The 24,408-nt window shown below is 39.6% G+C and overlaps 2 protein-coding genes across 2 annotated transcripts in view; one reads left to right on the top strand and one right to left on the bottom strand.

Annotated features, from left to right (window-relative positions):
* Positions 1–6,868, top strand: part of LOC129738639 (beta-alanyl-bioamine nonribosomal peptide synthetase ebony) — a 23,639-nt gene extending 16,771 nt beyond the window's left edge. Inside the window, exons 2-6 of the mRNA XM_055729891.1 lie at positions 1,343–1,810; positions 4,283–5,341; positions 5,416–5,800; positions 5,868–6,131; positions 6,196–6,868. Coding sequence (XP_055585866.1) covers positions 1,343–1,810; positions 4,283–5,341; positions 5,416–5,800; positions 5,868–6,131; positions 6,196–6,529 — 2,510 coding nt within the window. The 3' untranslated portion in view covers positions 6,530–6,868. The remainder of the gene's footprint in view (positions 1–1,342; positions 1,811–4,282; positions 5,342–5,415; positions 5,801–5,867; positions 6,132–6,195) is intronic.
* A 5,132-nt stretch (positions 6,869–12,000) lies between these two features.
* LOC129738631 (negative elongation factor A) lies at positions 12,001–22,413 on the bottom strand. The gene is made up of 5 exons (XM_055729878.1): positions 22,179–22,413; positions 15,470–18,239; positions 13,706–13,884; positions 13,486–13,641; positions 12,001–13,416 (listed from the first exon to the last, which is right to left on the bottom strand). Exons 1-5 carry the CDS (start codon positions 22,386–22,388, stop codon positions 13,216–13,218), a joined length of 3,516 nt encoding a protein of 1,171 aa, XP_055585853.1. The 5' UTR covers positions 22,389–22,413; the 3' UTR covers positions 12,001–13,215.
* Positions 22,414–24,408: the final 1,995 nt, after the last annotated feature.

Below are 24,408 nucleotides of genomic sequence, written 5' to 3'. Positions count from 1 at the left end.
GCTTGCAACTCTGTCTAGCTACATTCCGCCAGCTGAAAGGAAATCCTCAATTATTAGAATTCATCAACCGAACGACGACGACTGCCAAGGGAAATCGGACCTACCTAAGTTAATGAATTACCTACGTCGAAATAATGAAAATTATTTTTCCTAGCGCTATTAATAGAACTAAACAGCTGACCGTTCGGTTTGTCGTGGTCGTCATCGTCGACCGGGACCGAGCTCCCCCTCCCCCTTTTTAGCACTTTCAGCAAAGTCAAGTATGGTGATCACCTCGACGCCCGCCTCTAGCTGGCTAAAGGCAAGTGCTACAAGTTGCGCAAAATCGTTGCAGATTTGCGCAAATCATCAATATACATTCATATATGGCCTAGCAATGTGTCGGCCACCAAAGTCTCGTGCGCTCCAATAGAAATCGGCTTCGTCCGGTAACGGATGGGGTGGATGATTGACCACCAGCAACACACCCAATGGGCGGCAATGGGCTATCTCTCTGTTCCTAACTTCCAGCAGTTGATGGAAACCGGTTCTTCAGCAGAGTTCTATTAACGTTTCTTGTATCTCCAACTCCTAAGTACCTTATGACGAACATTAGGACAGCCACCGGTCGACGATACACAGGTGCATTGAGACCTCGAGCTTAAGAACTCGACACAGAGATCAATGGGGACTAATTTTGAAAACCCAAGTCAAGCGTTCGTTAGAATTAATTGTTCAATTGTTCTAAATTTAAATTCATGTACTGGTTTCTGAACATAAATACCATGAAAATTTTGGTAACCAGATTCTAAGTTTTAAATCGAAGAATTTCGTGACACTGTAGTCCTTAACAAAAATTAATCTTGATGCCTACTTGGAGGCTCAATTTGATCTCAACATTAGTTCAGCCAGTAGACACGGTGTCATTAAACTATAAACTTATTTACACGGCCACTTACTTGATGTACCTACTATAAGCCGCTTCCACCTTGAATGGAGTCCGATCAGATGATTACCATTAACAAACTTGGCGAGGAGAACCTTTGGTGGAAACCATTCCACTTTAGTCAATTATCTTGCATCCGATTAGAAGAAAAACCATACAAGGACACCTGTTATGGCTTCCAATAGTAATTAGAGTATGTTGATATGAAGCTGGTCTTATAAATATGTCGCTCAACATGCATAGCTTTCAATACTCTGTTGTGATTATTATTCTGATGATGAATTCTCAATCAGAGGGTTCGTCGTTTCGTAATTGGTACAGCATTGAAGTCTTCAAAAATGCTTCGAGTTTCTTTCTTGTCAGGGACTCGAATAGTGCCATTAGAGATTTTATAAAGCGTGTTTTTCCTTGTTCCAGACGATGTCAACGGTTCCCTCAAGACGAACTACAACGTGCTCAATTCAACGGCCAACCGGCTAGCGGTGGCCGCGATCGACGAGATCAACATCCGGAACCGGTGCCAACCGAACTCGGACGGAGACTACATCGTTGCGGTTTGCATGCATCCATCGGACAAGCTGGTTACGACCCTGTTGGCCATCTGGAAGGCTGGCGCGGCCTATCTGCCCCTGGATCCCAGCTTCCCGACCAACCGGATAGAGCACATCCTGCAGGAGGCCCGACCTGTGCTGGTGATCTACGACGATAGCTACCAGGCGAGTGCCAGCGTTTTTGGCGATACTCCGGCCGTATCCTTTGGGGAACTGAGACAGAAGGCATCGCCCCTCAGTAATGCCAATGTGCAACCGGAACAGATGCTCGGGGCCGGCAACAATCGGCTCGGTTTGGTGCTGTACACATCCGGAAGTACTGGGGTTCCAAAAGGTACGTTTGTATGAAGAATCCTTAAAAAAATAAAATCAACTAGGAGTAAAAAACAGTAGAATCATGGAAAATATTACAAAGCAGCAAGGTGCTGGATTCTGATTCAAAATAAAAATCGAAATAAATATAGGTTTGATGTTTTCTTGATGTCAAATGACTTCAAAATGCATGGAACGTCAAGAATTGGTAATTCGAATAAAAACATTTGGCCAACATTACGGGACTTGTTAAAAACCTAATTATTAATATTTTACAAGCCAATTTCGGAGTACAAACTTATCTAAATCTACTGAATGAATTCAATTGATTTTTAGAAAGTGTGACATGGCGCACTGGGCTAACCAGCTCAAAACAAAATTGAAATTTAGAAACTAAGTCTACCCTTGGAAGCCCTAAACCTCCATGAACGGGGTTTACTAAAGTTGGCATGAAATCGCTACACATTGCAATTTGACTTAGAATTGAGACTGCTTATTTAGATTCAACACTCAGGTTCAGAATTCTTCTTCTGGAGGAAGAATTCATATTCTGAATTCAGATTTAAATTTAGAATCCAGATTCAGAATTCAGTATTCAAATTCAGGATTCAGATTCAGAATTCAGGATTCAGAATTCAAATTCAGATTCAGAATTCAGATTCAGAATTCAGATTCAGAATTCAGGTTCAGAATTCAGATTCAGAATTCAGATTCAGAATTCAGATTCAGAATTCAGATTCAGAATTCAGATTCAGAATTCAGATTCAGATTCAGAATTCAGATTCAGAATTCAGATTCAGAATTCAGATTCAGAATTCAGATTAAGAATTCAGATTCAGAATTCAGATTCAGAATTCAGATTCAGAATTCAGATTCAGAATTCAGATTCAGAATTCAGATTCAGAATTCAGATTCAGAATTCAGATTCAGAATTCAGATTCAGAATTCAGATTCAGAATTCAGATTCAGAATTCAGATTCAGAATTCAGATTCAGAATTCAGATTCAGAATTCAGATTCAGAGTTCAGATTCAGAATTCCGATTCAGAATTCCGATTCAGAATTCCGATTCAGAATTCAGATTCAGATTCAGAATTCAGATTCAGAATTCAGATTCAGAATTCAGATTCAGAATTCAGATTCAGAATTCAGATTCAGAATTCAGATTCAGAATTCAGATTCAGAATTCAGATTCAGAATTCAGATTCAGAATTCAGATTCAGAATTCAGATTCAGAATTCAGATTCAGAATTCAGATTCAGAATTCAGATTCAGAATTCAGATTCAGATTCAGATTCTGAATTTAGATTCAGAATTCAGATTCAGAATTCAGATTTAGAATTCTGAATTCAGATTCAGAACTCAGATTCAGAATTCAGAATTCTGAATTCAGATTCAGAATTCAGGGGTGAAATTATGAATCCTTTTCGATTCGAGTTAGCCGTTTCGAGTTGAACTCGAATCGAATTAGAATCAGTATTACGAATCTCGTTCGAGTTCTAAATTTTAACGTATTAGATTTTGAGTAAATCGGGTATTAGATCATCTCGAAACGTTTCATTCGAATCGAGATTTTTAATGTCAAAGTTGGTCGAATCGAACGAAACTCGATTGTTTCGAGTTCCATAATCCCGCCCCAGATTCAGATTTCGAGTTCATAATTCAGATTCTGATTTAATTTAAGAATTCAGGTTCAGAAGTAAATTTAAGAATTTAGATTCATAGTTCAAATTCAAATTTTGACTTTTATTTAGAGAGTTCAAAAATGAAGATAATTAACGTTACGTTTCAAATACATTTCATGAAAATGAATAGGTATATCAGAATCAGTTTCTAATATTCAGCCACACAACAGGCTTACTCTAAAATAAATATTAGAATTTTTAGAATAGCTCATTTCGATTTCTACGTATCACAAAAGTTAATATATGACTTTACAATACAGATCTACTAAAACATTAACTTATTCGAACATTCAAATAGAAATGTGATACTGCAAGTACTGAATTGATGCACGTAGATATCGTGTAGCAGAATGCAAATTTAAGTCACCTAGATTCTGCCAATAACTCAAACTCAATCGGCTTGTTGCAGGCTGTGGCGTTACAAATTTGTGGCCTTTTGAAACCCAACTTTACAAACCATTACCTATTGATTAATGGTTCTACTATGCAAATATTGACAAGTTCTGGCGCGCGATTCAATCCTTTGACTGATTGAATTGAAACGTGTTGAGCCGCAGAGTCGCTTCTCCGGATCATGTCTAAGTATGAATCCACTGCCTGAGTTCTGCCTCCATTATTGTACCTCTACATTACATATGTACATCCAACGTGTTCGGCTTTGCCGGTTCGTTTCACATTTGTTACAACTTGTCGCAATTAGCAGTGTGAGGAGTAAACCGATTAATTAATTACCTTCTTGAGCCGGGCTTTTGTCGTATATGTATGTACTTAGTAGCGTATTCAAATTCTTCTTCTTGTTCTTCCGTACAGGGGTACGACTGAATCACGAGACGATTCTGAACCGGCTGCAGTGGCAGTGGAATCGATTTCCCTATTCCGAAACGGAAAAGGTCGGTGTGTTCAAGACGGCGCTCACCTTCGTCGATTCGGTGACGGAAATTTGGGGCCCATTGTTGCAAGGTATGGCCATCGTGGTGGTACCGAAGAAGATTACCAACAACCCGGAGAGGCTAGTTGAGCTGCTCGAAGAGTATCGGATCGAGCGATTGGTTCTGGTTCCGACCTTGCTCAGATCGCTGCTGCTCTACCTACCGCTGCAGAAGAAGAGGCTCCTGTACAACCTGCGCATCTGGGTTTGTTCCGGCGAACCACTGCAACTACCGTTGGCCAAAGAATTCTTCGACTACTTCGAGGAAGGTGTTCATCAGCTGTGCAATTTCTACGGCTCGACTGAGGTTATGGGTGATGTTACCTATTTCGTTTGCGAGTCGAAAAAACAACTCAGCAACTACGAGAAAGTTCCTATTGGCTATCCACTGGATAACACTGTGATATACATCCTTGATCCAGATTTCCAACCCGTTAGGCCAGGCGACATAGGCGAGCTCTTTGTGGCAGGTCTAAACCTGGCCCAAGGTTACGTCAACGGGCGTGATCCTCACCGCTTCATCGATAACCCGATGGCCGTTGACCCAATGTACGCTCGGCTTTATCGGACCGGAGATTTTGCTTCGGCCACTAAAGGTTGCGTTTACTACGAGGGCCGCACCGATTCTCAAATCAAAATCCGTGGCCACAGAGTCGATCTGTCCGAGGTCGAGAAAAATCTACTGTCGCTGCCGGGAGTGGACAAAGGTATAGTACTCTGCTATCACGCTGGTGAACTTGATCAGGCTCTGTTAGGGTTCATAACACTGGAAGAAAGCTGCGGTCTGAAGACCGGCCTGCAAATCGAGGGTGCTTTGGAAAGCAGACTGGCACATTATATGATTCCTCAGGTCATCATCCTGGACAGCATCCCGCTGCTGGTGAACGGAAAAATAGATCGCCAAAGTTTGCTCAAAATGTACGAGAATACGAATAATAATGGTGAGTTCTTCAAAGCCAATTAATATCTCTCAAAACCCTTATTGCTCTTCATACTCAATGGTTGCTTATTGCAGATGACTCCACCATCGAAATCGAGTACGACTACAGCGGGGTTCCGGAACACAAGCTGGCGATTGCCAAGGATCTCTTCACGACGGTTGGGGCGGTGATTGGACGCTCGACTCGAACTAAGATCTCGTTGCAGAGCAACTTCTACGAGCTAGGTGGCAATTCGCTGAACTCCGTCATTACTGTGACCCAGCTGTGTCAGAAAGGCCACGCTATCAGTATTACCAGTTTCATCGGTGCCGAAAATTTGGCCGAAATATTGGACAAAATCTACCAAAATCACCAGCAACTGGCTGAACACGATCTCAGCGATCAACAGTTCGAGTTCGAGTACAAAATGCAGCTGACCGCTCATCCCTTGGCCGACGAACACAAGGAAGATTCAATCAAGTAAGACATGGGTTAACAATTTACTTCTTTCCCTATGTCTCAACTAACGTCCAACGTTCTTTAACAGCATCTTGACGTACAGTTTCTACGAGAAAGCCGATCTGGAGCGGTGGTTGAAACCGTTGATTCGGGAGCAAGACTACCGGGACGTATTGGTTGAAATCTGGGATGTTCTCGTTGAAAAGAACCTCAGTTTCGTCATCAAGGACCCGAGCGGAAAGTCGGTTGGCGTCTCTTTGAATTTCGATGCTCACGACGAACCAGAAGTGGAAATTCTAAACAATCTGGTCATCGTATTCGAGTTCCTGGAGTTCGTTGAACGACCCATTCGGTAAGTAACGAATACAAAAAAACTAAAAAAGTCTGTTCTCCTAACGAATTCTCCAACTCCTCAGGGAAGAGCAACTACCCCAGGGTAAACGGCAAATTCTTCACTCGTTCATGATGGGCACTTGTGCTGACCTGAACGCCCAGGAAAACATCGAGGCTATGCACTTCATGGAGAGCGAGGTGCTCAAGATCGCCAAACGGGGCCAGTTTGCCGGAATCCTGACGACCAACACTAGCCCACTGACGCAGCAGCTAGGATCGACCGTGTACGGGTACGAAAGTATGCTGGACTATCAGATCAACCAGTACGTGGCCAGTGACGGCAGCCAGCCATTCGGCAAGGCCCCCAACGATCAGCGGGTTATCGTGCACTGGAAGGACATCCGGAAACAGCACTGAAATCAGTAGCTCAAAAACCAATTTGATTTCCTTGTTAGTTTGTATGGTATGCTTATTTCTAGTATTAGTAGTAGTAGAATATTGTCTTTATTAGTACTGGCTACTTCAGAAGCTGCGCAGCTCATAACTGAGATCCTCTCGGATTTGATTCTAGATAGAAGAAAAAACTACTTTTGATAGTAAGGTGATATTATGATAATGTCGTACAAAGTACCAACGAAAACTTTCCAAAAAACAAGACAAGTAGAAGATATTAGTGTGCTACAAACAGTTAATTGTGCATAAGTTTATCTTGCAATATATATTTATATTAAATAAATAAAAAGATTTATTGAACTATGTGTGATTTTTTATAACATTAGATTTTACTTACTAAATGATCCAGCGCCGATTGACCATCACCTTGACTTGCTGCCAGCTGTTTTTTGTAAAGATTTTAACTCCACGAGTTTCTGGATCTGCCTCTCCTTCGATGTCCTTCTGGATTCCATTCAAGCGCCTCTCTGCGAATCTCGTTCTCATCTTTTCGCAGCGTGTGCCCAATCTATCTCCACTTACGTTCCCGAATCTCGATTTCTAGCGCCTTTTGATGACACCGGCGATGAAGTTCAACGTTTGAGATCCAGTTGCCAGGCCACCAAGCGCGGATGATGTTCCGCAGGCAGCGATTCACAAAAACTTGCAGTTTTCGCGTCGTCACCGCATATGTGCACCAAGTTTCACACCCGTACAGCAATACGGATTTGACGTTTGAGTTGAAGATTCGGATTTTCGTTCGTAGAGAGAGATGTTCCGGAGACTCGCGAACGCAAATCGGGTCTTTCTAATCCGGGTTTCGATATCTTTCTTGATACCACCATCAGGCGTCTGGCTACCAAGACACTGGAAACAATCCACTTTCTCAACTTGTTGCCCAGCTATCACGAAATTGGACCTCCATCGACTTGGTCTTTCCGACATTGATTTTGAGACCTGCTGCCTTGGAGCTTTCGGTGAGGTCCTCGAGTTTACTCTGCATGTCTTGTTGTCTTTGGGCGAGCAAAACAATATCGTTTGTTAGATCAAGATCGTTCAGCTGCTCTAAGGGTACTCTAAGAGCAAACGCACCAATGAGTGAGTATACGCGGCCCGGTTTTGCTCATTTCAGCGGCCCGGTTTTAGGATACACACTCTTTCGCGCACCAGTTGGGTGAGCATCGCGGGCGAGTCTTAACTGTTACACTGAAAAAGGGAATTAAAAAATCATTCATATTAATAAATTCAAAGCGGCAGTTATTTATTCATTCAAAAATAATTTATTTTTTCAATTGTATCAAATATTGCACTGTGTTATGGTTAAAAAGATACATTGAATGCTATGCATTGAATTTTTTTCATAGTTTAAAAAATTTTTTAAACAGTTGCCTGATAAATTTTTAAATTAGATTCTTACGAACTCGTTCTGTTTATTTTTAAGAAATTGTACAATATCGTACGTGGAATAATCATGAAATTCAACCTTATATCGATACTCCCTTCGGGCCCTAGAAAAAAACCACCCTATTTTTCAGTGAGAGATGTGCTGGCCGTGACTTGGGCCCCATTTTCGAAATATACCTTTTCCTCTTCTAAAAAAAGTGATGAATAAAGAAGTTCCTAAAAAACCTTATATCGATATACGTTCACAAATGGTTATAGTATTTTATAAACTGTTTAGGAAATCTTAACTGTTCTAAACTGTTAAGAGATCTTTAGAAAAATAATTCGCATATGGTGCCACCCAGACAGTCATCAAAAATCCCAAAGCACATTTCCAGTTAAGTTACCATGCGATCATTACTATTTTGTTATTTTAAATTGAATTTATCATGCATTTTATTCAACATTTTGTAAAATAAAGAATATCATCAATAAACATTTAGTAGTCTATAATTTTTCAGTGCATGTTTGCTCTCGTCCCTTTCTTGTGAGCAAATTTGGTGACTTTGTCGGTCCCGACGGCAACGGCCCTATTTTGCTCACCCATATACTAACCCCCGGTGCGGTATAAAAGTAATTAAACTCGTGAGCATTTTCACTTTGCTCGCGATTGCTGCGGATGCTCTAAGGGTTGTACAGATCAACGTTATGCCTCACCAGTTACCGCACTTCGTGAAGTCTTCTTTTAGTCGGGACCTTTGCGAAGATACTCTACATCCAGTCGACCGGGAATGTTGTAGTATCCCAAATGTCAGCGAAAGACGGTGCAAAGTTTCTGCTGACAAAGCAGGGTCGGCTTTTAGCATTTCAGCAGGAATGCAATCGATTCCAGGCGCTTTATTGGATTTCATGTCCTTGATTGCCACTTCTATTTCAGCCAGCGAGGGCGCCTCGAGCTGCGGGTTCTGTTGGCCATTGCTATTTGTAACTCGGAAAAGTTGTTCAAAATGCTCAGTCCAACGCTTGAATCTGTTCGATCTGTCAGCAGCTGACCTGCTCGGTCTTTCAGCGGCATTCTTGCATTAGTCCTTGCACCACTAAGGCGGCGAGAAATATCATAATAATCGGATATCTCCAATGGCGGTGGCTCTTTCTCCCTCTTCGGCTAGGGAGTTTGTCCAGGCTCTCTTGTCTCGTCTACAAGCTCGTTTAACTGCCTTTTCCAGCTTCGCATATCGTAAGCGGGCGGCTACTTTGGCTGACCCGGTACATGCCTGCTCAATTCCGACTTTCGCTTTCTCCGATCATCGATCATCCTCCAAGTTTCATCCGACATCCATTCACTTCTTTGTAGAGGATAATAAGATACAATGACATGAAGAAACTTATTGTGATTCTTAATCATAGTTGAAGATATAAGACTCTAGAACAGATCTATTTTAATTCACGATAAGTTTGAGCAAGTTTCCGCTTTTGAACGAAAGAGAGGGAAAAGTTCGCTCTTTTAATTGGATCGAGAAAACAAACGATAAGCAAATTGAACGACATTCTGGTAACGACTTTTGAATCGGACGGATGACAGAGTCGAGTTTCGGTTTTGGTGAAAAGTAGAGTTGGAATTCACTACATTCTTCTTCCACAAACTTTACCGAGAGTACCATGGCTCATCGTGATAAAGGCATTCTTGATTCTACACCACTGTTCTTCGACTGTTCCGTCTGTCGGCAATTCCGAGGCTCGGAATTCCAGCTGTTCAACGTATGCCCTTTTCACCTCTGGATTCTCCAAACGGCGGACGTCGTATCGACATCCGACTTTCTCATTGCGCCGTTGGACTCGCGTAACATTCAGTCGTATCTTGCCAAGGACGAGGTGATGGTCAGATGCAATTAGTGGTATGAATAAGGTTTAGCAATTGCTTCGGTAGCTTTTACTTTGCTCGAAATCAAGCAAAGCAAAAGCCCAAAGCATTTGCTTAGTTTGGTATGAATAAACATTTGCTTAGCAGATGTGTACTAAAGTCTTAGAACATAGCTTTTGCTTCGAAAAAAAGAGCTATCCAACCAGCAGAATCTGAAATTTTCTAAAGTAAAATGAAAGAAGACGATCAAAAAATTGAAAAGTACGGCTAAGCCATGAAATCGACGGTGCGGGTGGTGGGTGTAAGAACGATCGGAAAAATTTAAGTTAATACATGCTCGTATGTTGATGTTTAAAGAAAATTGAATATTGTCAAACAAAAATGGCCTAGCTTTTTAACATTTATCATAAGCTCTCCCACACGTTTTCACATTCGGATCATCCGATATATAAAAAAAATATACAATAGGCGCGCATCTTAACTTAGATGTTTTTTTTTAATCTTTGAATTATAAAAAAATCATATAAATTTGGGAGATCTGAAATATGTTTTAAATTATTAAAATTTTCTTCCTACTTCGAGCGGATTGAGACTTCTTCCACTATAGCCGGAATTTTTTAATTTGGAATATTTACTTTTTGATTTGTTTAATTTCATCTTAGACGAATCATTTCATACAACGACAGGAATATGAAAAAAGTTGGGTTATCACTTCGACTGTTCTTTATCTATGTTGAAAATGCCTTTTTAAATTGTATTGAAATGTAATATTGCTAATTTTATAAATTCATGACGTTGTTAAAGAATTTGTTTATTGGAAAAGTCTGCTACCAAGCATGCTTAGAAAATAAAGTAATTGCTAGGAGATTTCTCGAGCGATTGCTTCAGATTTGGGCTTTATTCATACCAAACTAGCTTGTTCTAAAAGTAAAAGCTCCTGACTGAGAAAACAGCTGTCAGAAAAAACTTTATTCATATCAACCGAAGCAATTGCTTTCTGCGACTGCTCGAATGCTCGATTTAGTTTAGCAAAAGCAATTGCTAGTGTTTTTTCATACCACCTAATGTCTGCGCTTCGTTTGTTGCGGACATCGGGAAAGCTCCTTCTCCCTTTTCGGCTGATGCAGATGTGGTCCCAGGCGCTTTGGTGGATTTCATGTCTTTGATTGCCGCTTTTATTTCAGCCAGCGAGGGCGCCCACGAGTTGATGCATTTTATGCGAATAACTGTTGGCGCTTCGAGCTGCAGTTTCTGTTGCGGTCCTCGCTATTCGTGACTCGGAAGAGAAGTTCGAAGGCCATCATTTGAGCTGATCTGTTCGATCGGTCAATACTAACTTACTTGGTCTTTTAGCGGCATTCTAGCATTAGTCTTTGCACCACGAAGGCGGCGAGAAATGTCATAAAGTAATCGGATATCTCAATTGGCGGCGGCTCTTTCTCCATCTTCGGCCAGGGAGGTTGTCTAGGCTCTCTTGTCTCGTCTACAAGTTCTTTTAACTGCTTTTCCAGCTCCACATATCCAGCTGACCCGGTACAGGCCTGCTCAATTGACTTTCGCCTTTCTCCGATCATCCTCCAGGTTTCATCCGACATCCATTCACCCCGTCTTCCACAAACTTTACCGAGAGTACCATGGCTTGTCGTGATAAAGGCATTCTTGATTCTACACCACTGTTCCGTCTGTCGGCAGTTCCAAAGCTCGGGATTCAAGCTGTTCAACGTATGCCCTTTTCACCTCTGGATTCTCCAACCGACGGACGTCGTATCGATATCCGACTTTTTCCTCGCGCCGCTGGACTCGCACAACTCTCAGTCGTATCTCACCAAGGACGAGGTGATGGTCAGATGCAATGTCTGCGCTTCGTGTGTTGCGGTTGGAGAGAATTCGTAGGATGTTAATTTTGTTTGTGGCATCATTCCGAACGTTGTTGAAATGCAGTTTGAAATTTAGGCCAGACTTCTAGTAGACGGGTAGAATGTACTATTATGGGACTCTTTGACTATTCATTAAGAGCGGATGAAGTCTGCCAAGCCTCCTTCAGTTAGGTCCAAAATGGAGAGAACTGGCCTTCTTGTGAGAAAACTGGAAAGCCATACTAGGGCCCAGTCAGCTACTACGTCTAAAAATGCGGGCTGTAGAGGAAAATCGAATAAAAAAAAATAAACGGACAAATGGGACGTTTCACAAATCGCCAATAACAAAATCCATGTTCTACATTATTTTCAAGCACTTTATATGCTGCTTCTGGAATATTCACATCCACATGATACTTTCCTAGGGTAAAATAATATGCTTACCAATATTACCTCAATTATTTTGTAATATTAACTTCCGTTTGTATTCTCCTTCTAGAACAGTGCCAGTTAATTTTATAGAACAATTCCGATATTTGTCTAAGGTAGAAAAAAAACTTGCATATTTTAGCAATGATGCGCTAGCTTTTGTTCCTAGTGGTGTACACAATAGTATAGATTCAAGCACATTGATCTTCCATCAATCCACTGTAGCCAATGTTTTATGCAATTTATCGACCTGCGAAATGATTTTTGTTTAATTTACTGCTCTCCTGTCTCTCCTAACCTACCTACACATTTTTAGTGCTAAAATTTGGGTTGGTCTTATTCAAATTTCCATACCTTAGAATCAACAAGTGCACTCTCTACATGTTTGTTTTTATTGTTGTTTTCAACTACTCCACATTACTATTAGCATTTATATTTAGCTTTCCCTTTTCTTCCAACGCCAAAAACTTCACCCCTGGCTAGGCCAGTCGTGTCAAGCTTTGTGATACTGTTGGTTGCATAGAACGGGCTCTTTCCTATAAGCGGAACAATAACGGTGTATAATATGTTTTTTTTCTGTACTGGGTACTTGACAAAGTTTTTTTCTAACCCTCCATTGGTTTTTCTGGATAATTTTTTGTTTAGTGGCTTCATTGTATGTTTGAACCGAGGGTATTTAGAGCAGTTGATCGGTTCAGACATCATCTTTACAGCATTATAAACTTTTATCTTTATAATTTAGCATTGAATGTTTGAAACAAATAACCACAATTGTTTGCTACACAAAATATTTTATTTCATGAGATGAATTAGAAAATATATCTTTGTTTGCTTGTTTGCATTATATGTCTTTGAACCAACATATAGCAAGACTCAGTAGCTGTATCGATATTGCCTCTAATGTAATAAGTATGAAAACGTAAATCGCGGACCAAATATTTACAAAACATTCGACTGCCAGCACACGTTTCCCACTAATGTCTGGGTTCATTCACGATTGATAACAAAACCGTCTCAAATTCGTGTCCTTTTACTAGATCCTATTTTGCACACTATCACGCTTTCGACTTTCTCTGCAGCCTACCCTTTCCCGAGCCGACTGCCTTGGACTTCGGGGTTTCCGGTTGCTGCTTGGCTAAACATTAAATAACCACCGAATTCTGTTGCTGACCAGCAGTCGCTCCTGTACTTCCGGTTGCCCCTAAGCTGGTGTTGTGTTGCTGGGCTGGATCTAACTCGCGATATTTACGGAACGTTTTCCACTCGCCGGTGTTGTAATCCAGGGTTATGAGCGATTCGACCAGCATCAACGCTTGGGATTCGTCCGATTTCATGACCTTTTCCTAAATAAAAGAAAATCTCTTGTTAGGAAAATGTTTGATATCATGTGTTACGTGAATTATTCAACTGACCTCAATCTCGTTCAGCTTGATGGTAACGACATTTTCAGGGTTTGGTCGTGGATTTTCTCGATTGCCTGCCATAAAGCCGAGGATCAGAGCTTTCTCCAGGCGAGTTACACGGTTAGCCCGCTTGAACATATCATGCGCTTCCATAACATGTTTATTCTGTTAAAGAGAAGGATTTTAATCATCGTTTCAAAGGTCTACTATCCAACTTATTGTTTCTTACCGATAGCGATAGTCCTTTCCGAGCGCCTTGCTGTTGTTGAACCTGTTGCTGCGGCTGACCGATGATGGTGTTCGGTGCCCGCTGCTGTTGAATGGTGACTGTAGGACCCTGCTGTTGGGCGATCTGGGTCCGCTGTATCTGAATCTGTTGGGGCTGCTGCTGAACAATTGTGGTGCGCTCTGGAAATCATATCGCAATGGGCGTTGAGTTTAAAGGGTTTCAACAAATTTTCTTAAAAATAGTTATGTTATTTTGTAGATATTGGGAAGTACGTCGTAAAACCCGAAAAGAATCTGACTGGAATACCTTCAGGTTCATTACATTTAGATTCTTCGAGAAGCAAATTTTTCCGTCGAACATCCGTGATGAATATTCTTAGGTCAGGAATTGGATTCTGAAAAGTTCAGAATCTCAGTTCTGTAACTATATCGTTTACGCTAACAATTCCGAACTTTATCGAGTATATTTGCGTTTTTGTTGTTGTTAAATATACTTTTCGGGACATGGCCTTACTTTAGGAGTTGACATACTCCTATAAACGTTTCGGTTCTAATTGAATACCTCTTTTAAGTCCATTCAAGTTTGTGACACGTGCATATACTGCCCCTACTTTCATAACAGTCCCATATGCAAAAACACGCAAGCGAGAAAATCAGCTTTTTCTGTTTTGGAATATATTCTTTAATTATGACCACAACTTTCAGCATAAACGAAAATCGTTTGATGGAATGTGTTCTAGGTTGTCATAATTAATCGTAAGATCTGAAATTTTAGAAATCGGGCCATCGGTAACGTCGGGAGCACCATTTTATTCGTTATGGGACTGTTATGCGAGCATATTTGAGACCTTTTTCAAATCTACTCGCATAACAGTCCCATACAGAATATGTTTTGCTAACCCAGGTACTTTCTAAGACTCAAATTTGATCATTTTTGAACTTCTAAATGCAGTTATCAGACAAAGAAACATACTTTTGGAAAAATACCGTGAATTCTACATTGTAAGTTGAATATTTTTACGGTTTTGATTGCATCTGTTAGTTTTTTGCTCAGGAAGACATTCCTTCCTTCTTACTGGCCTGCCTTCGAGAACTAGTGTACATAATTCGACATCAAGTGAGTTTAAATCTTTTTTAATTGATTCAAAGCAATAAATCAAAGACTATTTCGCCGAAAGAAGCATTGAAAAATTACCAAATCCGTGGTATTCCACATATGGGACTGTTATGCGGGTATATTTCATATGGGACAGCCACAAGTTGATATTTTTTTCGAAATTTCTAGAACAAAATCTCTTTTTTTATTGTTTTATATTGAAGCCCTATGTTCAAAATGACGATCTGTCAGGTTAGATGAAAAATGACGAAAATTCATATGGGACTGTTATGCGAGTAGGGGCAGTATAAGCATATCATAGTTACGTTACAAGGTATCCTAAACTATCAATTTGTACTAAAGTTGAGAACCAAACAATCTTGGACGGATGAGAGTCAAAAGACCATATACTTATATCTTATGTTACATGTTGAAAAAAATACATAAAATTGTACCATATAAGCATTTCGCTCCTAAAGAATTTTAAACCGATTGATTTGTTCAATTCGAGGTATTTCATATGATCTGATGTAAGATGCTCATTTATGCGTCTGTTTAATCATGATTTTTTAAATTGAGATCAAAACCGCTTATTAAAAAAAAACTTTTTTTATGACACCATATGAAAACACCCAACCTTATTCCTACTTAACAACGTTAGAAACTCACCATGTTGGGGTTGCTGGACCAACTGAATGGTGGTGCCACCGGCACGAGGTGTCCCCGCCGCCTGAAACTGTATCGTGTGCTGCGGTTGCTGCACGATGGTTTGCTGCTGCTGCTGCTGGTGTAGTATCTGGGTTTGATGCTGCTGTTGCTGCTGCTGTTGGGGAATCTGGGTGATGATTGTTCGAGCTTGCTGTTGCTGGTTGCCCTGTTGCTGCAACGTCTGCAGTAGCTGCGGCTGCTGACCGGGTCGCTGGATCAGCGTTAACCCTTGTGGTAGAACCGTTTGAACGTTTTGATTTCCACCAACGGGTCGAATAATTGTCATCGTTTGCGGAGACGTTTTGATTTGTTGCTGTTGAATGACTTGGTGTTGTTGTTGCTGCTGTTGCTGCTGCTGCTGCTGAGAAAGGTTGGTAATGAGCGCCGGAATGGTGGAAGTTTGCTGCTGCTGTTGTGCCGGCTGGATAACGACCGGCGTGAGAGCAGGGATGTTCTGGTGCAGGGAGCTCGTTGGGACAAGAGCCGGGATTTGACTGAGCTGTTTCGTGTTGTCGGGTTCAGATTTAACTAAGCCTGGAGGACCGCTGGCTGAGGTCAAGATGCTCGCTCCACTTAAGCCAGAAACATTTTGTAGCGGTATTTGCTGGTAGACGGTATTGCCGGACTGATCTACCGTGCGCAGGATGACCCCCTTCTGGTTAAGGACATTGGGAATTTGGGAAGAATTGGTCAGGAATATGGTTTTGCCCTTCACATTCGGAGACATAACGACCTGCGCGTATTTTGGTTGTTGTGTGCTTCCGGTAATAATCGAGGATGTTTGAAGTTGTTGCTGTTGCTGCTGCTGTTGTTGTTGTTGCTGTTGCTGTTGTTGAAGCTGCTGTTGCTGGAGAATCTGGGCCACGGAAGTTGCTATCATATTATTGTTTTGCGGATTTTGGGCCGTTATGGTAATGGTTCGCTTTTGTGGCGTAGTGGGTTGTTGCTGGATTTGAACTTGTTGTGGTTGTTGTACCTGTTGAATGTTAAGAATGGTCGGTTGGGCACCGGTATTGGGATGCTGAGTTGAAATCAGCGGCGGGATATTTTGCATTAGTTGACTGTTGTTTAGCGATACTGTTGGTGCCGTTTTGATTTGCACAATTCGGGTTGGGGTGGTGGGTTGTTGCTGCTGTTGCTGAACTTGTTGTTGAGCTTGCAGATTTTGCTGTTGCTGAAGAAGCTGCTGTTGGTGGAGCGCCCGGGAAATAGTGGTTGTTAGAGTAGGGGTGGCTCCAGCACTTGCATTCGAGATTATCCTTTGGATGTTGATTTGCTTTCCTGGCGGTGAAGTATTTAGCACGTACGATTGTAAGCCAGGTTTCTGTTGAATAATGGTTGCCCCAGAGGCATTCGCCACACTTGTGTTTGGTTGCACCTGTTTGGTGGTGAAAAGAATGTTTCCTCCCTGATTGATGATGGTGGTTGATTTGGGAATCGAAGTCTGGATTGTACCCGGTTGAATAGTTTTGGATGAAATGATTTCGATTTTCGGGGGGTTTGATGGTTTGTTGACGATTGTTCCTCCGGTTGATGTTTGTTGAATCATTTGTACTGTGTTGGAGTTTACCGGAAGCTGCTGTTGCTGTGTCTTTATTTGGGTACTTGCAGGCAGCGTAACTGTTCGCACCAATGACGGTGGACTTGAAACGGCTGCCAACTGCGGAACGGAAACCCGGGGCTCCGATTTGATAGTTATTTTTTGCGGTTGAGGTGTTGTGTAGGCAAGAGGTGGAACTGGAGGAACAGTGTTCTGTTGAATGGATGAGGATACAATGGTGAGCGGCTGTGAAGGTGGACTGCTGAGCAATGGCTCTTGTTTTATCTCTTGTTTGATTTCTTGTTTAACTTCAATCGGCTGTAATACAGGTTGTTGTACCATCTGAACGGGTTGTGAAGTTACGGTTGTTACAGCTGTATCCTTCACGGGAGTTACCGGCATAGGTGTTGCTGGCTGACTGTACACTGTACTGGCTGTTAATCCAGCAGCATAATCAGGCGTTGTAGTAGGAACAGTAGACGATATGGGTGTTGTTAACACTGGTTTAACATCCTGATTAGCCTGCGCGCTGGCTTGCTCGGCCGCCTTTTTCTGCTGTTCTTCCTTTTCCTGCTCACGTTTCCTTTTTTTGGCAGCAGCATAGCCCAATGGTTGCTCCCCAATTTCCAACAATTTAACACCACCTTCTTTGCGTCCTGCTGGTGTTCGACTCAAACTTGGTCGGTTTTGTCCCTGCGAAGAGGGTGGCGATCGGAATCCTCCAGTGGGAACCCTCGACGGAATTCCTTTTAGTGGAGTAGTATCAGTCATTTTTCGTGGAATTCCACGGGATCTCAAAGGCACTGTCGGAGCTGAAATCTTTTTCAGACAGCTCTGAGCATCCGACGATTTTTGCAACAGCTCTGCCCTTAAATTGGCACTTTTGGGTTTCCTTTTCAGCGTAAAATGCTTAACCGGGGTCGACTGCTGCCCCACAACGGACACGAGAGCCGATTTGTTGAGATACTGACACTCCAGAGGCAACAATCCGAGATCCGCATTCTTGACCACCAAACGGCGCAGCTCGTTGACCATATCGGTAAAGATGGGTCGCGTTTCTTCGTAGTCGGAAATCTCCGTATTCAGAGAACCGGTCGTCGGCATAGTTTTGATCGTTTCCGCCACCATCGAGACCCATAGTTCCGAGTCCAGTCCGGCTACTTCAATGACCTCCTCGAGTTCGGTTTTCCACTGTTGAAAGTAAGAATAAAATATAGCCATACGTATCCGAGAATACAATAACATCATAGCATAAGGAGGCTACAAAAACAAAGTTATTTATCAGTTGCAATTCCGTTTACATATATATTACAAATTCCTCCTTGTCGTGTGGGAATTGAAGTTAAATTCATTAATTACTTTTGATTCTGTTAGGGCTGTCCCAACGGTAGATGCAAAACACGGTTTTCGACCACGCTAAAACATTTCGGCTGGCACCGGTGTTGTAAATTGCTGTTTTAGCACAGTTATCGATTTCAAAATTCCCAACAGTTAGGGCTGTCCCAACGGTAGATGTAAAACACGGTTTTCGACCACGCTAAAACATTTCGGCTGGCACCGGTGGCGTATATTGCTGTTTTAGCACAGTTATCGATTTCAAAATTCCCAACAGTTATACGCCTTTGTTCCAAATTCATGCAAATTTGGAACAGGATTTCAAAATATACGACAGACCGATTTAGTTCACGGTGAGAAAATTTTAGCCAACAATGATTTCTTTCACACATGTTTGGGTAACATTGGGTGTGATAATAGTTTCTTTTTGAGATATTATTTGAATGTTTTTTTTCGCTTCAACCACCCTATACGTAACATAAATTGAGAATAAATGTTAATAAAAACCATATCAAGTGTAAATAATAGATGTAACATTATTCTCGATTTAATATAATTAAATAAAAAGTTTTTCATTTGGGCTCGACGAATTAGTGAATTCAGTCAGCGTTCTAAAATTTGAAAAAAATAAACGAAAAGAAAATTTTAATACTTTTTCGATGAGGTAAATAAAATATTTAATTGTTTATGTTTATTGTTTGTCAAGGAATATTTAAAGGAGGCAGTGCCGAGGCAGCCTTGCTTTAGTATTAGTACCGCCTGTGACGTCACTGTTGCCAATAATCTGTGAATTTATATGGAATTTTTTCCCTTTTTATTAGCAATTACAAAAATTTGAAGATTTTTTCAACTTTGAAGGCACACAATTCTAGAAATATTATTGTTCTTCAAGACTGATACTAAAAAAGTTGAATGTAGTAGTTGTTTTGCTTTAATTCAGACGATTGAAGTTGCTCAGGTATCCTAACTCAAATTGACAAAACTTGATAATTAGTTCAAAATTTTGTTTACAAATGTTGAAATCAGTTATGCTTGAATCGTTGATAAAATAAAATAACCAAAATTAGTATTTTTCGAATCCAACCACAATCTTTTATTTGAATTTAGTAAACCAAAGTTGCAATGGTTTTATTGGGGTAAATTGTTCTAAATTAGAAATTCATATGGTACACCATGTTAGATTCAAATCATGACGATGAGGTGCACTGCCATAAACTATCAATCAGACCTTTTGAAATGGGAAAATTATTATTTTAGCTCGTTTCACATAGAGCATGACTGTGCATTCATAACAAATTCAAGAATAATACACACTGCAGTATATTAAACACAAAAAAAACCTCATAGCACAATCAACTAGTAACCTTACAACATAATCCGAATCGAATTGGATTTTAATTTAGTTCTTTAATGTGTTTAACTTTGAAATTTTGGGTTCTACCAGTATAAACCTTCGACAGCTTGGCAACAGTGACGTCACGAAAAAAATCCAATATGGCTCTCGGCACTACCTTCTTTCAATATTCCTTGATTGTTTGTTCTATAATTTTTGTTTTATTTGAGATATTGAGAGATTTTTAGTTTCGTATAGATTGCTCGGAGTTTTCGCCAATGGCAGCATATTTTTCTGTATCCATATATAAATTTACAAAGTGAAACAAGTTTTTGTCAAACAAAAATGTCGACAAATCAAACGAAAATTTACTTTGACTTTGGGATAAACATTTCTCGTTTCTTTTATCAATGTCAGCAATAGCTTGAAAAAAAAAATTGCTTTTTCATTTCATTTTAACAAAACCTTATTCCATTGATTCAAAGCAATTTGATTGAATTAATTGAAGAATTGTTTCAATTGACCTTTTTTTCCTCGTTGTGTAGTCATTTTTGCTTTTAAATTAATGAAATCCTGGTAGAACAGTTAAAATAATTGTTCTGTCAAAAAGAATATTCGTAGAATTAATTTTAAGACAATCAACCGTGAAACTCAAAACTTATGAAATTTCTCCAATAAAATGGGTTTTTTCTTCTCAATTATTGAGTGTCTGCAATGAAAGTGTTCCCGTTTTAAATTTGCTCCTACACCGGTGGGGAGTGGGTGTTTTAGCCGATTCTAAAATTTCAAATTTTGCTAAAACTGGTATACTTAAAACCAATATTTACGCCTGAACCGTTGCAGGTGCTCTTATACGCCTTTGTTCCAAATTCATGCAAATTTGGAACAGGATTTCAAAATATACGACAGACCGATTTAGTTCACGGTGAGAAAATTTTGGCCAACAATGATTTCTTTCACACATGTTTGGGTAACATTGGGTGTGATAATAATTTCTTTTTGAGATATTATTTGAATTTTTTTTTCGCTTCAACCACCCTATACGTAACATAAATTGAGAATAGATGTTAATAAAAACCATATCAAGTAGAAATAATAGATGGCACATTATTCTCGATTTAATATCATTAAATAAAAAGCTTTTCATTTGGGCTCAACGAATTAGTGAATGCAGTCAGCGTTCTGAAATTTGAAAAAAATAAACGAAAAGAAAATTTTAATACTTTTTCGATGAGGTAAAATAAATGTTTATTGTTTGTTCTATAATTTTTGTTTTATTTGAGATATTGAGAGATTTTTAGTTTCGTATGGATTGCTCGGAGTTTTCGTCAATATTTTTATTTATTTATTTTTCTGTATCCATACATAAATTTACAAATAGTGAAGCAAGTTTTTGTCAAACAAAAATGTCGACAAATCAAAGGGAAATTTCCTTTGACTTTGGGATAAACAATTCTCGTTTCCTTTATCAATGTCAGCAATAACTTGAAAAAAAAAATTGCTTTTTCATTTCATTTTTACAAAACCTTATTCCATTGATTCAAAGCAATTTGATTGAATTAATTGAAGAATTGTTTCAATTGACCTTTTTTCCTCGTTGTGTAGTCATATTTGCTTTTAAATTAGTGAAATCCTGGTAGAATAGTTGAAATAATTATTCTGTCAAAAAGAATATTCGTAGAATTAATTTTAAGACAATCAACCGTGACACTCAAAACTTATGCAATTTTTCCAATAAAATGGGTTTTTTCTTCTCAATTATTGAGTGTCTGCAATGGAAGTGTTTCCGTTTTAAATTTGCTCCTACACCGGTGGGGAGCGGGTGTTTTAGCCGATTCTAAAATTTTAAATTGTGCTAAAACTGGTATACTTAAAACCAATATTTACGCCTGAACCGTTGCAGGTGCTCTTATGAGAAAATTATACGCCTGACATTTTATTTGACACAGGTGTTTGTTTTTGAGAAAAAAAAATCGATTAACCGCTATGCTTTGAAAATTGTTTTCAAACGGAAATGAAGAATGCTTAACTATAATATCATCATAAATTACTATAGACGAAAATTTAGAAATTGAAATTTTCAAAAAAAAACATCGGCAAAAAATGCCACAACAAACATTTCAACCATTCGCCCCATCTCGCTTCCGCCGTAAATAGACGTGACATCGGAGCACTAGTCGTCTTCTTTTATCCCACGCGATATGCCACGCATACACCATAATCTGATAGAAAAAGTATCGCGCGCAATCGATATTCCACGCATACTAGAGCAGGTCGCAAAACAAGAAGCATCGCAATTGACACAACGCACACACGCAACGCGCACATCACACTCACACAACGGTAAACAAAAACGCACACTACACCATCCTTCTAGCTTCGGCATCAACCCAGTCATCATTACACGCACACCAATGAGCAAATCCAATCGGAAAGGGGAAAAAAGGTCCAAAAAATATTACCTCTTCGACAATCCTCCGCGGGATGTGGAAAAAACTGAGCAGAAGTTTCAGCTTCACCTGCGTCTGAAGATCCGGAAAACACTCCTTGATGTTCCGGAGCACTTCCTTGTTCAGCTGTGATATGATAGAACCGCTAATCCAGGAGTCGTTCGAGGTACCAAGCTTATTGTGCAGCCACAGGGAAATGTCGCTGTCCCGTACGTTCGCCATCTTGAATAAAAACTGACGACGAAGAAAAAAATACTATTCGAATACAGTCGACGAACGCAATCCCACAGTGCGCCGGTATGTGTTCGATGGGCGAATTTTGCGGTGATGGCAAGACAAGAGAGATTGAAACTAGAGAGCAGACAAATGAAATAACCCTTTCATGTAATGTTACTTATGCCATATTCGTTTTCATCTGGTGGAAAGATGGTTGTGCACCAACTGCTGTCATCTTCATATAAAAAAAAACGCTTTGACAGCACTTGGTGCACTACCGGTGCATCACCAAGATGAAAACGAATATGGCATTAGATTGCATTTTTCAATGCTAACTTCATCCAGTGAAAGTGCGTTTTTACAAAAAAAAAGGTTTTTTTACACAGAACTATTTTAATATGAAAATTATTTTCCTTCAAGCTTTCAATATTATTCCTGTAAAGAAACATTATACGACTTGTCGAGTCTCTAATGCAAGCCTTCGAGATACGCAAAACTTGAGACCTGGGGGAGGAAGACTGAATAAAAAAAGAAAAAAATATTTCAAACGTCAAATTTCTCTCATCAATCTACCGACCAGTGCGAAGGTTAAAAATTTTACTTTCTTATTTAGTGATTTTTAACAAAACTTGTTTGATGCTGAAAAGCACTTGTTTTGCATGAAACAATGATTTAATTAGGTTTTGTTTTGCTCTGGCATATTCTTGCATGATCAGGCGTATTGAGTCGCTCAAATTTCGTTAAAGTTTTGAAGCTGATAGTTAAAAATGGTTTGATTAAGGGGGGGGTAGGGTCTAACACTTTCAAAAAATCGATTTTTTTATTTTTCTATTTTCTTATTGCAAAACATTTCAAGAATGTTGTGTCAAATTTTCAAGTCAATTGAAGCAAAACTGTAGAAGTTATAGGCTTTTATCTCCTCCTATCTAATACTGCAAGAAAGCAAGAGCAGAAACTTCAAACGCATTTTTCTCGAAAGCACATTTTTAAAGTCCGTGGACATCGTCATTTGAAAACTACTTATCCGATTCTTTTCAAATTTGGAACATATTTTCTACATATAAAATACCAGACCCCAACGTTTTTCTTTTTTCATTTTTTTTATTTTGGGGATATTTTACAGATTAAAAAAGGCCGAATTTTTTGTGAAAAATCGTAGTTTTTACTTCAAACAGCCACAAAAATTTCATAAAAATTTTTTTAAGTTAAATAAAAACGTTGGGGTCCAGAAAAACATCTATTAAAAATATTTTGCTCGGATTTTTGGATTTCAGATGATTCTGTGCTGAGATACAGTGTCCACCGCAAATCCTGTTTTCTAAAAGGCATCCTCAAAAGTGCTCCGTCACCGGCTCATTTTTCAATATTTTTCTGCGAAAAAATTACTAAATGTTCTTTTAACAATGCTTTGTATAATGCAAAAAATTTGAATACATTTGTTTGAACGATAGCTCTAGAAAAAAATCGTGAAAATGGTGTTTTTTTTTTACCCGTTAGACCCTACCCCCCCCTTAATGGTTGTTCTAAAAACAGCCAAATCTAAATTAAGTACCGAAACAACTGAGTTACATGACTCGCTATACGAAACTGATCATCTAAAGCAAAAAATTTGAACGATTACAAATCTTTTCAACAATTGCTGGCTTTTTGCCGAACAGTAAAAAAACGATACAGAAAACGATACAGCAAATTTCAGTCTTCCTCCCCCAGCTTGAGACCTCTGACGTTTAAAATGAAAAAGGCGTATTTCGCAACAATCATCTTATACACGCCAGAAATAAACTATACAGAAAGGCATATTATTAATGCTATTGTTTCTTTTATTTACACAAAATAAGTATAAAATATATTTTAAATTGGATTAACCTGAAATTCCTTAAAAATCGCGAAATAACGCTTCGAACGGTCAGTAAATGTGTTTTGAGTTCATGATCCCAAATTTCAATCCAAATAACGGTTCTGAAGGCCTGAAAACGCATTTCAAAAATGTGATCTCAAACTTCTGTCCAAATGGCGAAATAACGCT

This window comes from Uranotaenia lowii, chromosome 1 (genome assembly GCF_029784155.1).
Source record: "Uranotaenia lowii strain MFRU-FL chromosome 1, ASM2978415v1, whole genome shotgun sequence".
Classification (NCBI taxonomy): Eukaryota; Metazoa; Arthropoda; class Insecta; order Diptera; family Culicidae; genus Uranotaenia; species Uranotaenia lowii.
The sequence above is the reverse complement of the archived record's forward strand: the minus strand, read 5'-3'. Positions and strand labels throughout refer to the sequence as shown.

Excerpts from the sequence above, each read along its gene's own strand:
- LOC129738631 (XM_055729878.1), bottom strand. The coding sequence starts at position 22,388 with ATGGCGAACGTACGGGACAGCGACATTTCCCTGTGGCTGCACAATAAG. Across the intron at positions 18,240-22,178 it reads CGCGGAGGATTGTCGAAGAG|TGGAAAACCGAACTCGAGGA; the intron begins GTAATATTTTTT and ends TACTTTCAACAG. Across the intron at positions 13,642-13,705 it reads GGAAAGGACTATCGCTATCG|AATAAACATGTTATGGAAGC; the intron begins GTAAGAAACAAT and ends TCTCTTTAACAG.